Source organism: Xiphophorus couchianus, chromosome 4, assembly GCF_001444195.1.
Source record: "Xiphophorus couchianus chromosome 4, X_couchianus-1.0, whole genome shotgun sequence".
In the NCBI taxonomy this organism is placed as follows: domain Eukaryota; kingdom Metazoa; phylum Chordata; class Actinopteri; order Cyprinodontiformes; family Poeciliidae; genus Xiphophorus; species Xiphophorus couchianus.
The window spans coordinates 16,378,383-16,392,107 of record NC_040231.1 but is presented as its reverse complement, the minus strand read 5'-3'; the positions used below and the strand labels follow the sequence as shown (position 1 = coordinate 16,392,107).

At 39.2% G+C, this 13,725-nt stretch overlaps 1 protein-coding gene across 12 annotated transcripts in view; it reads right to left on the bottom strand.

The window, feature by feature from the left end:
• Positions 1 to 13,725, bottom strand: part of tcf12 (transcription factor 12) — an 83,271-nt gene that overhangs the window by 27,772 nt on the left and 41,774 nt on the right. For 8 of the 12 annotated variants that reach the window (XM_028014726.1, XM_028014729.1, XM_028014730.1 and 5 more), the window contains one exon: positions 13,365 to 13,417. In XM_028014726.1, the coding sequence (XP_027870527.1) occupies positions 13,365 to 13,417 (53 nt within the window). Of the gene's footprint in view, positions 1 to 2,442; positions 2,660 to 11,585; positions 11,727 to 13,321; positions 13,345 to 13,364; positions 13,418 to 13,725 lie in introns of those variants that run through there. The other 4 variants (XM_028014737.1, XM_028014736.1, XM_028014735.1 and 1 more) reach the window with 4 other exon arrangements.

Genomic DNA, 13,725 nt, shown 5'->3' with positions numbered 1-13,725 from the left:
TTGGGGGCATTTTCAAGTCCCACCAAATCTTAGACACTGACAAGACTTAGTTTGCCTTTTCAAACTACTAAGCTTAGTCTACTTTTAAGAATAACGTGAAATATCTAAGAAAGGTTTAGGTAAACACAAAACACTCAAAATAAAGTAAAGTTTAAGCTTAACTTGACGTGTAGCAAGTGATTAAAAAGTACATAACATGTTGAATCGTTTTAATATAACTGAGATGTACAGCTCTAGAAAAATTAAACCACTTAAAATGATCAGTTCTTTGATTTTACTCTTTTTAGGTAAACGTTTGAGTAAAATGAACATTATTATTTTACTCTATGGACTTCTGACAACATGTTAATGAAACTCCAAGCAAAAATGAAGTATTTATTTGCAGAAAATAACAAAAAAGATGCAGTGCTGTCAGACCTCAAATAATACAAAGAAAACAAGTTCATATTCATTTAGAAACAACAACACTAATGTTTTAACTCAGGAAGAGTTCAGAAATCAATGTTTGGTGGAGAAACCAGGAGGTTTTCAATGAGGTTCAGAGCAGTTAGTTTTTACCAGAGCTGTATACAGTAAAAATGCCCAAAAACACTTCAAAATCCAAATAAGTGATTTAAACATTTTGCAGACTTAAATCCAAAGACATCAGTAAAAAAAAATTTAAATATAACAATCTAATTTTTAAAAAAATCTATTGAGGCAAGGATCTCAAAATATCAAAATAAAATTTAAAAAAAGGCGAGACTCAGATTAATGGGATCAGTCAAAGTAAACACAACCTCTGTGTTTCATGCATACAGGACATGATGGGTCAAGACACACACACACATACACGCACACGCACACTTTGTTTTGGACATGCAGTGAAGCGTGCATGTTTAAGTCCAGCAGCACACCAAGGAGGAGGCGGGATTAGCTTTAGAAAGAGTGATGTAACCTGTTGCACCGCATAAACAACAACAACAGGTAAATAACACTTGACAGAAAAAGTTGTCATAATATTCCCCTTTTTTTTTTTAGAATCGACTCCAACGGCGCGTCACTTTAGAAGAAGCGTATTCAAGGGGAAAAATGTCGACAAACCGGTGCAGCACCAGATTCAATTTGTTCCTCTTTCGCCAACAGGCAGTGGAAGATAGATCAGCGAAATGCTCCATCTGTATTGGTGCCGTGCCACCAGTTCACAAGCCAATGGCCCACTGTGAATTCTCTCAGTGCTCCAGATGGTGAGCCTGCTATGCAACTTTGCACTGCAACAAATTAATGTGGATCAAGTAGTTTTACAGAATGAGCATCATCCTTTTTTTTTCCTTGCATGAAAATCAGAGGGGGGAAGAAAAAAAAAAAAAGTTCGAGGTTGTTTAGCAAAAGCTTTTGATCAGAAAGTTTGCCCATTCTGTCCACATGCTATCAATTTCCCCCCCATCACTAACTGTAACACAAGCCTGTTAATGCTTAATATAAAAAGAGATCAAAGTCTTTTTTTTTTCCAGAGGGAAGAAAAGGGGAAATGCTTTAATAAGCACTAAGAAAAAATTTAACTGAATCCAGAGAGAGACGACCTTTTGAATAAAAATCTCTAAAAAGTTTTTCTCTTCCTTCAAACACACGTGGCCTTTGTAAAATATTAAAAGCACAGGAAATGACAGGTGGAAATCTACTTGTGTAATCGACTGATAACAGGACCGATAGTTTAGGATTTCACCGATACAACGTGGAGCAAATTACTTTAGTGGCTTTACCGTGAAAACAGCAGAAGAAAAAAGTCAGGCACAAACAGCACTTAAACACTGTCAAGCACCTTCATCACGCATGTATGTATACACACAAAAAGAAGCACTTACAATACAGAGCATTTTCAGAGCAACAAAAATCAAAGTGGTGATTACAGAGAAGTTCAGAAATCACATTAGGCTCCCTGTGGCGTCCAGAATGCCAAAGTGATTAAAAACAGATGGAATAACAGCAACACTGGTGCTTGGAGCTCAATCTGCAAACAGGAAAGTCTAACCTCAACAGGCAGCCTCTTTGCCTTAATCATTCCCAGACTCCCACTTGTTATTATTTCAACCAGGTCTTAGAGCTGAAGGAACCAGCCAGTAAAAATACATTCAAGACTTGCAAGAAACTCTTCGTTCTGTGCATGAGAAACGTGTCCTGAGCTATAAAGTCGAATTGGACCAACGTAAAGTTTAAAGCACTTTTTACACACTCAAACCCACTGGATGGCAATTACACAGAAACAGTGGAACTGATGTCATGGAAAATCAGCCCTGTGCACAAGCATCCACACGTTGAAACCTGTGTTTTCACCTGAAACGACTAAAACACAAAACTTAGAAAAGCAGGCAGACCGACGCTGAGAAGGAAACACACACTTCTCACAGCTCATCTCTGCGTCTCTCACACACATACACACACATTCCCAAAGAGACTACTCACCGATTTCCCGTTGTAGTAATACATTAAAGAGTTACTGCCCATTCCAGGGACTGGGTAGGCGCAATACATTATAGCTTCAGCTATTTAGGTGATAACGGTGTTATAACAGCAGCGCACTAGCTTTCTCTCTACACATACATCCAAACCTTTCAAAAGGGACTAATAATTCTTTCAGTACTGGCCTCCACACAAGACCCACTCAGAGGAAACTTATGCAAAGCAGGATTGTACCACTGCACGCTGTGGGAAAGGGGGGGGAGGCTGCAAGAAGGGAGTGGCTCGCGTGGTACATCCCTCGCTTAAGCCTCTAAATGCTGAGGCCAAGAGGAAGAGAGGATGGGGGGAAGGGAAGCGAAGGGGAGGTGGGTCGAGAGAAGATAAAGGGAAGTGGGTGGGACGGAAAACAAACGTGTGAGCGGATTTAGAGAGGGAAAGAAAGAAAACGTTTAATTCCAGGCATAAGAAAATGCAGAGAAAAAAAAACCCCCAGCTTTTCTGCAGGGTAACCCCTGACAAACTGGAACTAAAATAATGGCTTTCTAAGCAGGATTTCATTAATATGTGTGGCAATCAAATGAATGCTTAAATAAGCACAGAGAGCCTGTTCTTATCCCAACGTTTTAATCCCGAGTGTCTAATCTTTTTGTTTTTGTGATGATGAAATGAGTCTGCAGGCAGCGGAGCAAATTATTTGTAAGGAGACAACAACCTGGAAACCGATTTTTACCTGCTCCCACACATGGATCAGTTCCCAATTAGGAGTTATTAGAGGGAGAAAGTGAAACCTACACATGTAAGAAAGGGAAAAACCCTTCAAAACCCTTGGAAACGGAGAGGAAAACAAAAGGAAAGTTGAGTCTTTTCAGTTTGGTATGTTGAATATGAGCGCTGTGGTGTTATTTGATAGGAACCTTTTGCTGAAGTGGCTGCAAAGAGAGTTTTAAAGCATGCAACAGCTGCAGAGGGGTTTGGCTTGTGACGTCGAACAGGAAAATAATGCTCCGCTTCCTAAACGCTGGGGGCCTCAGACGGGGGAGCGCGGTGGGGAGGACGCTGGGGGGGGAGACGAAACACTGACAGCCATTTTACCATGGTTTACTGTCACACAGCTCCCTATTACCTTTATAAGGTGGAGGGGAGCAGAAGAGAGGAGAAGAAAAGAGAGGATGGATACCATATTCCAGTGAGAGCCCAGTCTGCCTGGAGCCTTTCATGTGCGCCACTTAAAGCCTGCTGGACTAAACCCAGGCCTGTAGACTCATTGAGAACATTACAGTCATAGAAAGATGAAAGCCTCCACTTCCCTAACACAACTAGGCCCTTATTATGCTTTTCCTTTTAGCACTGTTATTATTTATCCCCCTTTCTTCTCAGAATCTCTTTTAAACTCATCCAAAACACTGGCTCTACATGTTTTTGCCGTTTTATATTTGGCTCCGTTTCAAGTTGATCCTTCAAGGAAAAATTGCTCACGATGGAAACGTTTGAAGGGGTCTAAAGCAAGTCCAGACACAGAGCGCAGAGCTGCACAAGGGGGGGAAAGCAGGAACAGAAAGGCAATAACGTAGGAAATAAGATCACAACACAACCAGACGATTTACAACAAAACAACCTCAATTTAATTCAGCTGCAACAAGCATACCACACAATCCAAAGCTTTGTTTTAGTGGGAAGTGTTTAAAAGAGACGCAGGTTCAACTCTCTGCACCTGTTCACGTCAAACACTACAAGGTGCTTTTCAGGAGATTTGCTTGGAGGGTTGAAGACAAATCCGCGATCTGAGCTCACTTCGATCTCATGAATGGATTTAGCGGTGATGTCATCAGGCAGGAAGATTGTTTCCGGTAAGAAGATCTGGTTCTAATTAGGGAAGGTCGACTCAGAGAGCAGTTTCAGGATTCAGACCCTCGCCCATCCAAACCCCCTGACTGCAATATTCTGAATGACTTTAACAGATTTCAGACTTTTGGTAGGAAAACAGGAAAGATGAGACGCATGAAGGGAGATTTCTAATTTTAAACCTGTTCAACCAAATGAGAAATGATTCAACTAATATTATGTTTATACCAAGTTCTAACAGGTTTAAGAAAAACAGATATATATAAATATATATATATATATATATATATATATCAATAAAAAAAACTACACAGTTGTATGAAATACGTATTTACATACTTACAGGTTTCTGAGTAAATGTTTATTACGGGAAAAAACTTTTTTAAAATTGCCGTTATATGAAAATATTATTTCTGTCATTATTAAAAAGATGAATCAACTAATTAACCACATTTTTAGAGTTTTATTTGAATAACAAAATCAACTGTCATTTCACTACAGAAAAGCAAAAACCGAGGAAGTCTATAAAGATGCAAATACTTTTTCATCCCTGGGTAAATGGATTTATTTATTATTCACTATTTATTTATTTTTGCTCAATTTTTGATTATTTTGGCACATTACCTTCCCTTTTTGTTTTTTTATACACACACATTGTCTGTTCTGCATTTAAAGACGTATTTATATGAATGGTTGATTAATGTTATTCGTTCATGGTGTAGTGACTTTTGAGAGAAAGCATACACTTTACAAGATGTTTTTCTTCAAACTATTCATTTTCATTAAAGTCAATTATGTCAACATGTGGCATGTTCATTTTAAACTGTAAATAAATTAAATAAACAACTAAAAATCCTTTTGAAGCTTAATGGTGTTATCTCTTATCCACATGGTAAAGCCATTTTTGGTGAGCAAAACTAAAAAACAAAGAATTACAGAAATAAAATAAAAAAACAGTTTCCAAAGTGGAGATTCAAAAAACTAACGTTGTTTTAAACATTGGAATCAAGAGTTTTATATTGGTTTTCCATATTGCTTGCTCTTTTTTAACTGTGCATCTTGCTGTTTAATACAGTTATAACTAGCAAAGTATGGCAGCTCATACTGATTCACTAATCAGGGCTTTTCTGCAGTAAATGTACGCAAACATCTAAAACTGCATACATATTAAAACAAATAATTTCAGGTGGGATTCTGTTAAGATCTATAGAATACTTTTAGATTAAATTCATTAACTACCTAATTAATTTTGACTACTACTTAATAAAACTAGAAAAAACTCTAAAACATAACTTGTAAAACCCAAAAAACAGATTTCATTTCCTGACAAAGATCTTGTTTAAGCTACATGACCTTTTTCAGCATTTTGGAAAATGTCTAAAACTGTAATTCAGAAGGATATGGGAGCTGATCATGTAAAAGACAGGGAGAAGATACGCTTCAGCGGGGAGAAAGAGACGTTGTAAGTCTCTGAAAGATTAGACTAATCTGATTTCAGATGATAAGGGGGAGATTGTTTTATTCTGGCAGGACCAGGGAAGCTTCTGCATCACAGGGGAGACAGATATGACAAGGCTGAGCAGAGAAACGTCAAACTGATTCAAACAAACACCTAAAAACTGCACAACATCACCGTTTGAAAATGAGTATGATTTTATCTGGGCAAACAAGCTCTCCTATCTTTTGTGCTGAATCAATTACAGCTTTCTATCGAACAAAAATATGGCTTTTACGTCTCCAGCACAGATGGAGACAGTGTGACCACAAGCTTATTCATGATATCTACGGATCTGTAGACTTGGCAGCCTAGACGCTGCTGCGTACTGTACTTACCGCACATGCAGAAATACTTTGAAGTAAATTTTCACTGACATTTTTACAATGTTGTCCTGTGTAATTGACAGGCGGTGTCAGACTGTAAACTAACAACAGATGAGCTTTTAACAGTGTGAGGTATAAATGGTAAAAAATAAGGGTCTCAAAGGCATTTTATTACTATCCTTCACCAGTTGGTTCGAGAAATGGAGCTTATATCTTCTGCTCATATTATCCCTAAATATCATGATGATGCTCTGGTTTACAAAGCTGAAATGTTTAAGTGCAGCTGCAGCTTAAACATTTATACGGCAGACTGATACTTGGTTTTCTTTCTCTACTGCTTCTAATGTCCAGAATGAACACTGATAGTCTGGTAGACTTGGTTCGATTGGGGACCAAAATTGCAACATTTGTTACATTGTGAGTTCCTGCGATTCGCTTTCACACTGCGCTGTCAGGCGAACCAAACGCTTTGAGCAACCTGTTCCCCTCCTCGCCTGTGGTGGCACTGCACTAAGAACCACTGAAGTAAATGACATGAAAACCTCAGAAGAAGACATGAGCACAACTCCTTTATTCAACAAATGTAAACCAAAATGGAGTGGCATCCAAAAGACCACGAGCAATTTCTCCCAGTAGCATTTATTAGCGCTTTAGTCCACTTCCTGTTTTTGGAGCGGCCTCCAGTCCACTTGGCATTTGAACCACACCATAGTTCACTTCAACCGAACACTGATTTTTAGGTGGACCAGAGTTCACATTTTTGCTTCGCATCAGAGTTTGATTGCGCATTCACACCTCCCCAAACAAACCGGACTTTGTAAAGTACTCTTATTGACGTACAGAGCTTTAAATGACCGGGCTCCTGATTATCTTAGTCAGCTTTTAACCAAATATTCTGCTGCTCTTGGCCTTCGTTCTCAATTTTTAAATCTCTTGGTTGTTCCATGTACATGGTTGAAAAGTAAAGTGGACCAGAACTTTCACTCGGTAGAACATTTTGCCCTTGCAACTCCGTTTTGCTGATTCTGTAGAGGTTTTTAAAAAGCAACTAAAAACATTTTTATTTTCCCAGGCTTTTATCTCTTGATTTTTCTTTTGTACAACGCTTTGTGATTTTCTGTCTGTGAATAGAGCTTTTTAAATAAACTTTACTGACTTACTTGTGCAAACGGACTAGATTTCAGTTGAAGCGGACTAAACGGTGAATGCACCTTAAGTGTCAGAAAACTGGCTGTCAGCACTTTACAACCTGCTTCATTAAATCCAACCAGGTTAATGGAAACTAGTCTGTAGGACAAACTCCACGAAGAAAAGCAATTTTTCAAAACAGCCACTAACTTTTTGGAAGCAGCTCTGTGATAAACCAGCCACTTGTCCTGGGTGTTCCCATTCCCTCACCCCATTGTAGCTGGGACTGGGCCCACCCAATCTGACCAGTATGAAACCACTACACACACATCACCCAATCTGACCAGTATAAAACCACTACACACACATGATGGATGCCAATGTTTGAACTCAACTGTAGGAAGCAAGGCAAAAAAAGACAGGACTGAATGGCATATGTATTTCTAATAACACTGATTTATTGCTCACCATCTGTGAATTATGTACCTTTTGACACAACCAGTGACTCTGAGCTTCCTGCTGCATCGCCATGTATTTACTGAGTTGCAGCAGCAAGACTCAGACAGTCTCTAAATAACAAACACTCTACCTCGGTGATTGCTGACAGGCTGTGTTCCCGTTTCTGCCAGCAATCTGAAATCAGGATTTGCATTAATGCTGCAGACTCACGCAAGGCCAACATGAATAATTTACAACAGCGGTGAATGCGCGTAATGACTTTAATGTGTGCATTATTTTCATTCTCTGTCCTTTTAACTCCTTGCTCTCCTCGCAGATGAAAGAGGCCCGGTCTCTGGCTTGTTTGCCTGCTCTATTATCTCAAGCCTCTAATGCATGTGGTAAATTTCAACAACCCAAACAAAGATAAACGCGAGGCCCAGAGGTCCCAGAGGTGGCTGCGACTGTTTAGCATCACCACGTCAAACCAAGTGTGTCTATCTAATCAGCCATCTGACGAGGGCATCTCCAGGGAGAGTACTATCTGGGGTCGGGTCATAGACTAAAATTCTGCCCCCTGTTAGATGTCTGAAGGAAACTTTTCATCTCCTGCAGCAGAAATGCAGCAAAATGTAATATCTAGGAGATAAACTAACTACCTGTCATGCACAAACAGTGAGGAGAGGGTGCAGTGAGATCTAACACATTAGCTCCTGATTCATAATGGTTTCTAGTTCAACAAAGTTGAAAGTAGCACAAAGTTCAACCTGAGTGTCAGGCTTTGTGTGTGTGTGTGTGTGTGTGTGTGTGTGTGGGGGGGGGGGGGGGTTGTGTTGCACTTCTTTTATGCATCATGCATCAGCCCACCAGTGATGATGAAAGTTTTTAATCAAATGACCACAAGTTTGACCTCTAACTGGTGGTAGGGTTGAAAAAGTTATCATTTACAGTGTGTTTTAGTTCTGCAGATCACTTTAAACAACTCATCCAAAACTCTTTTCAAACATTTCCAAGCTAAGAAGGCAGGTGGCAGAAGAAGATGATAAGATTGGCATTCATACATGAAATCATTTTGAATTCCTGACTTTAACTTGCAGAGCGCTGCTTGCTTAATCTTGTTCCCATATTAATGAACGCTACATAATCTAACTCCAGCACTAAAGTTCTCAAATAAAAATATTTTAGTATCCAATAGGGCCAGATGTAAAATCTGAGAATGTGAGTGGACGTCTTTTGCTTTTACGTTGTGTTGCGAGTCTTGACTCATAAAAACCACCACAGTCTGTTGTGTAGATTGTTCAGATTTAGCTGCTGGTAATGTTATAATGACCATAAAAATCCTTCTAAGGATCATTACATTATAATAATTCTGCAAATATGAATAAAATTCAAGGAATGTCGACAAAGAGTCACAGACAGTGTCTACAAATCTGCAACAAAAAGGACATAAAAGACAACAAATATTTGAATTAAACTTAATAAAACTATTGAAAGTGATATATTTAAACAAGATCAGACTCCCAAAATTTAAGATGCACGTCTACACCTCGTTTCCTCAAAGAACTTAAACAATTCTCTAAAACAAATAAGAAAAATGTGAATCTGTGATAGATTTTTTTTAAGCGCTTAAAGTTTAGATGCTTGTTTCAATTTGAATTTTAACTTTGTTCCTGAGTGTGTTGATCTGCAAACAAAACTAATTTACCTTCTTCCAGTTGAAATTACATTTAATTATGTATATCATGTTAATATCTAAAGAAATCTAATTTAAACCATGCAAACTTAAAAATATTACCTACAGGTGATAAATACAAATGGCAGTTTTCATGACTACATTTTAAATTAAGAGTAAAATAGGAACAGATTTTTTTTCCTTTAGCATCTCAATCGTAACTGAGGCTGATTTTATCCAGTTGAGTCTCATCGACTGGATAAATACAATAATATGTTTATATTAAATGTTATTGTTAAGTATAAGTTGATGTATGCTGTGGAATGCAGTACAAGTTTATTGTAAAAACAAATGCAAGTAAAATAAACATTTTCCTGGAGATAATTAATTGTTTAGATAAAACAATTAATCAAAAAATAATTAATAATGTTAAGGCTTAATATAAAGCATGACAGCTCAACATGTTACAAAATAAATCAAAGGTTTCAGATTAATTGATCTAACTTTTCTGAAAAACTTAAATCATTCAGGAAAATAAAGTGAGCATAAAAAAGAAGATACCTGATTTTATCTTAAATCTTTTATTAATATTCCTTGTATTAGTATTAGTATTATTATGCTAATGTTTCATTTAATATCCTGAACGTCTTTTTATCATTAAGTACCTGCAAAGGTCCTCATTGTTTTTCTAGAACTAGTTATGATTGTTAGTAAAATAACATATGGTAAATATGCGATAATGTTGATCTTTTCTCAGTTTCTCAGTCAAATCAATGTTTCTGAAAACAGACCAGTTCTTTTTAGTGTGGCTTTACAGTTAAATTGCATCTAATTTGACACCAAGCTGTTCTTTTACAGTCCCACCCTGCTGTACTTCAAACCAGAAACCAAAAAAACATCCTCCCTTTCTTTCAAAAGCAGATAAATCAAGTTTCTTCTGCTTTTGTGTTGTTGTTATCTCGTGTTTTTCAGCTGTTAAAGACAAACTGATGGAAAGACAGGCAAACTGTTTGAATGTCATGCAGAAGACAGCACTGCGAGGAACATTTCTAGGTCTTAAGATTCAGAGCCTTGAGCACACTTCCTTTCTTACAGCTCACACAGTACAAATCTCTGAGAAACAAGGGTGTCTGAGTGATCTGTCAAAAGCAAATGTCAATCTTTTTTGTCATCCACACTGTGGGTTCTCGCTTGCAAAACTCCCCGAGGGCAGAGGAATCTCAACCCACCACTTTCTTTTTCTTATCCCGGAGCTACAGCGTCACCAAAGCCAGGGAGGAAGTGTCACATCAAAACGCTACGCCTCTGACAAGGGGGAGAAAAAAAAAATACACTGTTTACACAAACAAGCTGACACATAGACGAACACACACATACAGATTGTGCCCTTGCAGATTCCCATAAATATCCTACAAGATGCAACTTTCCCCCCACGAGCTACAAAACGCTTTCTCTCCTCCTCCTCCTCCTTCAAGACAGTCCTGTCAAGACAGGTGCCCACGCAGCTGCCCATCAGCATCCTTCAGCGCAGCCTCTCATCTGTCCAACAGCAGCAAGCCGTCCTTCGCTCCTGGTGCTCAGTTTACGCAGCCCAACAATTTCAGGGAGCCAATTATAGCTGAGTAATCTAGTGTAATAAAAACGGAAGGATTTGTGCTTTGTAAAGCTTTTTCACATAAACAAATTGATCTCAGAATTAAAGCCACTGCTACATCCAAAGTTTTCAAGCAACATCAGACCACAGAGGAAAGTATGTGTGCAGCTTGAAGAGGAGACTGACTGTATATATGATGAAAAAACCCCATAAACATTTAACTGTTTGCAATCACCAGCTGGCCTGTCTAGATAGTCTTCACATCCTGGTGAGCTGCAGTGTCAAAAACTAAATGCACAGAGGATGTGCTCCTGTAAATATTTTGATTCAGCTTCATCATGGAGTGTGTATACACACACACACACACACACCCCTGGCGCACAAACACACATCAAGCCTCGGCTTGCAACTTGCAAACGCTCATCTGATTTAAACTCTGAAAATTATTTTTAGATTTGGGGAGCAAGAATACAAACCGGATAAAAAAAAAAGAAGGGTTGTGGGGGGATTTGAGGATGAAATAAATAAATAGGAAAATTCCCAGCAGCAGACATAATGATAGGAAGCACTGTGTTGATCTTCTTCTTTTTTTTTTTTTTTAAAATCACCCCAGCTATTCAGGTCTCTGCTGGGGCCCTTGAGTTTGCTTACACCAGCAGAAGCTTTCAGCAGCTGCATTCATGCTTTACAGGTACGCTGCAGGCTCCTCACACAGCTGCCTCTGGCACAGCAGATCAGGCTCCAGGTGTGCCTTCCCCTCCACACTTCTTCAACATCACCTTCGCTGCTCCGCGTATCGCTGCCGGCAGTACAAACACAGATTACGGCTGATAAACCAACCCTCCGCATACATCTTGCACTCAAACGCCTCACCTTTGCTTCCAGTGACGGCAACAGCAAAATCGCAACCAGAAAACCTCCGGCTTAGACGCTTCCCACTTCTGCCATCTACAGAAAACAGATTGAAGTTTTGCTTTCTCTGTCGGCAGCCTATAAGGCGTCTATAGCAGGTTATTCAACAGTGAAATCTTTATTCTTTCAAATGGGATCAAAGACTAACTGGGATTATTCCTCCAAGCTCCTGGCTTTATCTTCAGAGCGGTGCGGAGTGACAAGAAGGAGCTGTATTTTATCCCATGCTCTGTCACTGTTTCTCCCCATCCAGCATTGTGCTGCTTGATTGTACTCTTATGAGTCACAGAACCGCACCTGCGCCCATGTGTTAAGTACTGACAAATAAAAGCCTGGCGTCCATTTACACAACAAAGAGATGTAACCCGTGAGGCAACCATTCTTTACCTCCCTCCCTCCGCCTGACAAGGCCTCAAATATATCACTTAGTTAAGAAGGAGGCAGCTCACGTTCCTGCCTCTGCCGGGGACCGGGACGCTCCCTCATGCTCCGACAAACTTCTTTTCAAACACAAATCCAGAAACAAAACACAAGCCACCCCTTTATGCTCGGTGCCCTGTTCCATATTTAATTTCAGACGAACAGCGGTAGAAGAAGTGACGATTATCAGAGCTCTGAAAGGCAAATCCAATCTCAGACTCCCTCATCCCAAAAAAAAAAAAATTACAAATCAGAAAGGAAAAGAAAGCCTGTCATTGTTTAAGGAGATGAAAAAAGAGGATTTTGGAGAAGCACTTGCTTCTTATTAAATATGGAAAAAAAATCTCATTCTCCTCTGGAAGTTCTAGAAAATTTAAGAAAACGTTTAATACAATTCTTCACGAAACCACCGGGGTTTTAACAATGAACAGCTGACTTACTGATTTATGCATATTAATGAACTCCAACACCCCCTGTCTAAGCGAATACAAGCTGAGCTCCACACTTCTCTGCATCTTAATGGTTTCTGCTCCACCGGGATCATTACCAATAGAAATTTCAGATATTCTGTGCTATTAATCTCTGTCTGTCCTCCTGTTCAGCCACGTAATGACTAATTAAACATCAAAAGAGCAGAGCTGGGGATCCGCGCTGACAGCCTCTCCTTCTCCCAGGAGAGGCTGTGAGGAAGCTAGCCTGTGACAGGTCAGCACTGAAAATCAATCAGCCTGAGGTCCACACACACACACACACACACACACACACACACACACACACACACACACACACGCCCACCCCCGCACACACAATGATGCATGTAAGCTTGCACAAAAAAAGCTAAATAAATACAGAAAAGGGTGTTTCCAACAGAGACCTTTGCATGTTAAGATTAAACAACAAGAATGCAAACAACAAACATCCCTGAAGTGTCACAGTCAAACAAAGCGAACAAACAAGACAAAAGTGTAGAGCGGATGTCAAGTCGGCTCTTTGTGTACATGCGTGGAAAGGGAGAGCAGTAAAAGAAGTGTGTGTGTTTGCTCAGGTAGGCTCACTGTGAAATCTATTTATATGAGAGGTAGATGATCTTCCACTCACAGATGAAGGCAGGCCAGGAGGGACCTTGCGAACCTTTTTTGTTTGTAGTGGATCTGTGAAAAGATGAAAGCGCACAGTTTCATTCAAAAGCAAAAAGGAAAAGAAGTAAAAAAAAACAACTCAAAAACAAAACTTGTTACGGATGCATTATGACTGTAACAAGAAAAAACAAAAGACACTTTAGACACAACAGTAACGTGGAGCAGGGATGATTGATGATTGATTTATTTACATGTTCTGATCTCTGCCCAATAGAAAAATGCGGGTAGAGCTTAAACTAAGCTAACAACACGCACATAACATTCAGAAAATTAAGTTTTTAAACATTTTAAAACTAATCTTTCTCATTATTCTGGAAATT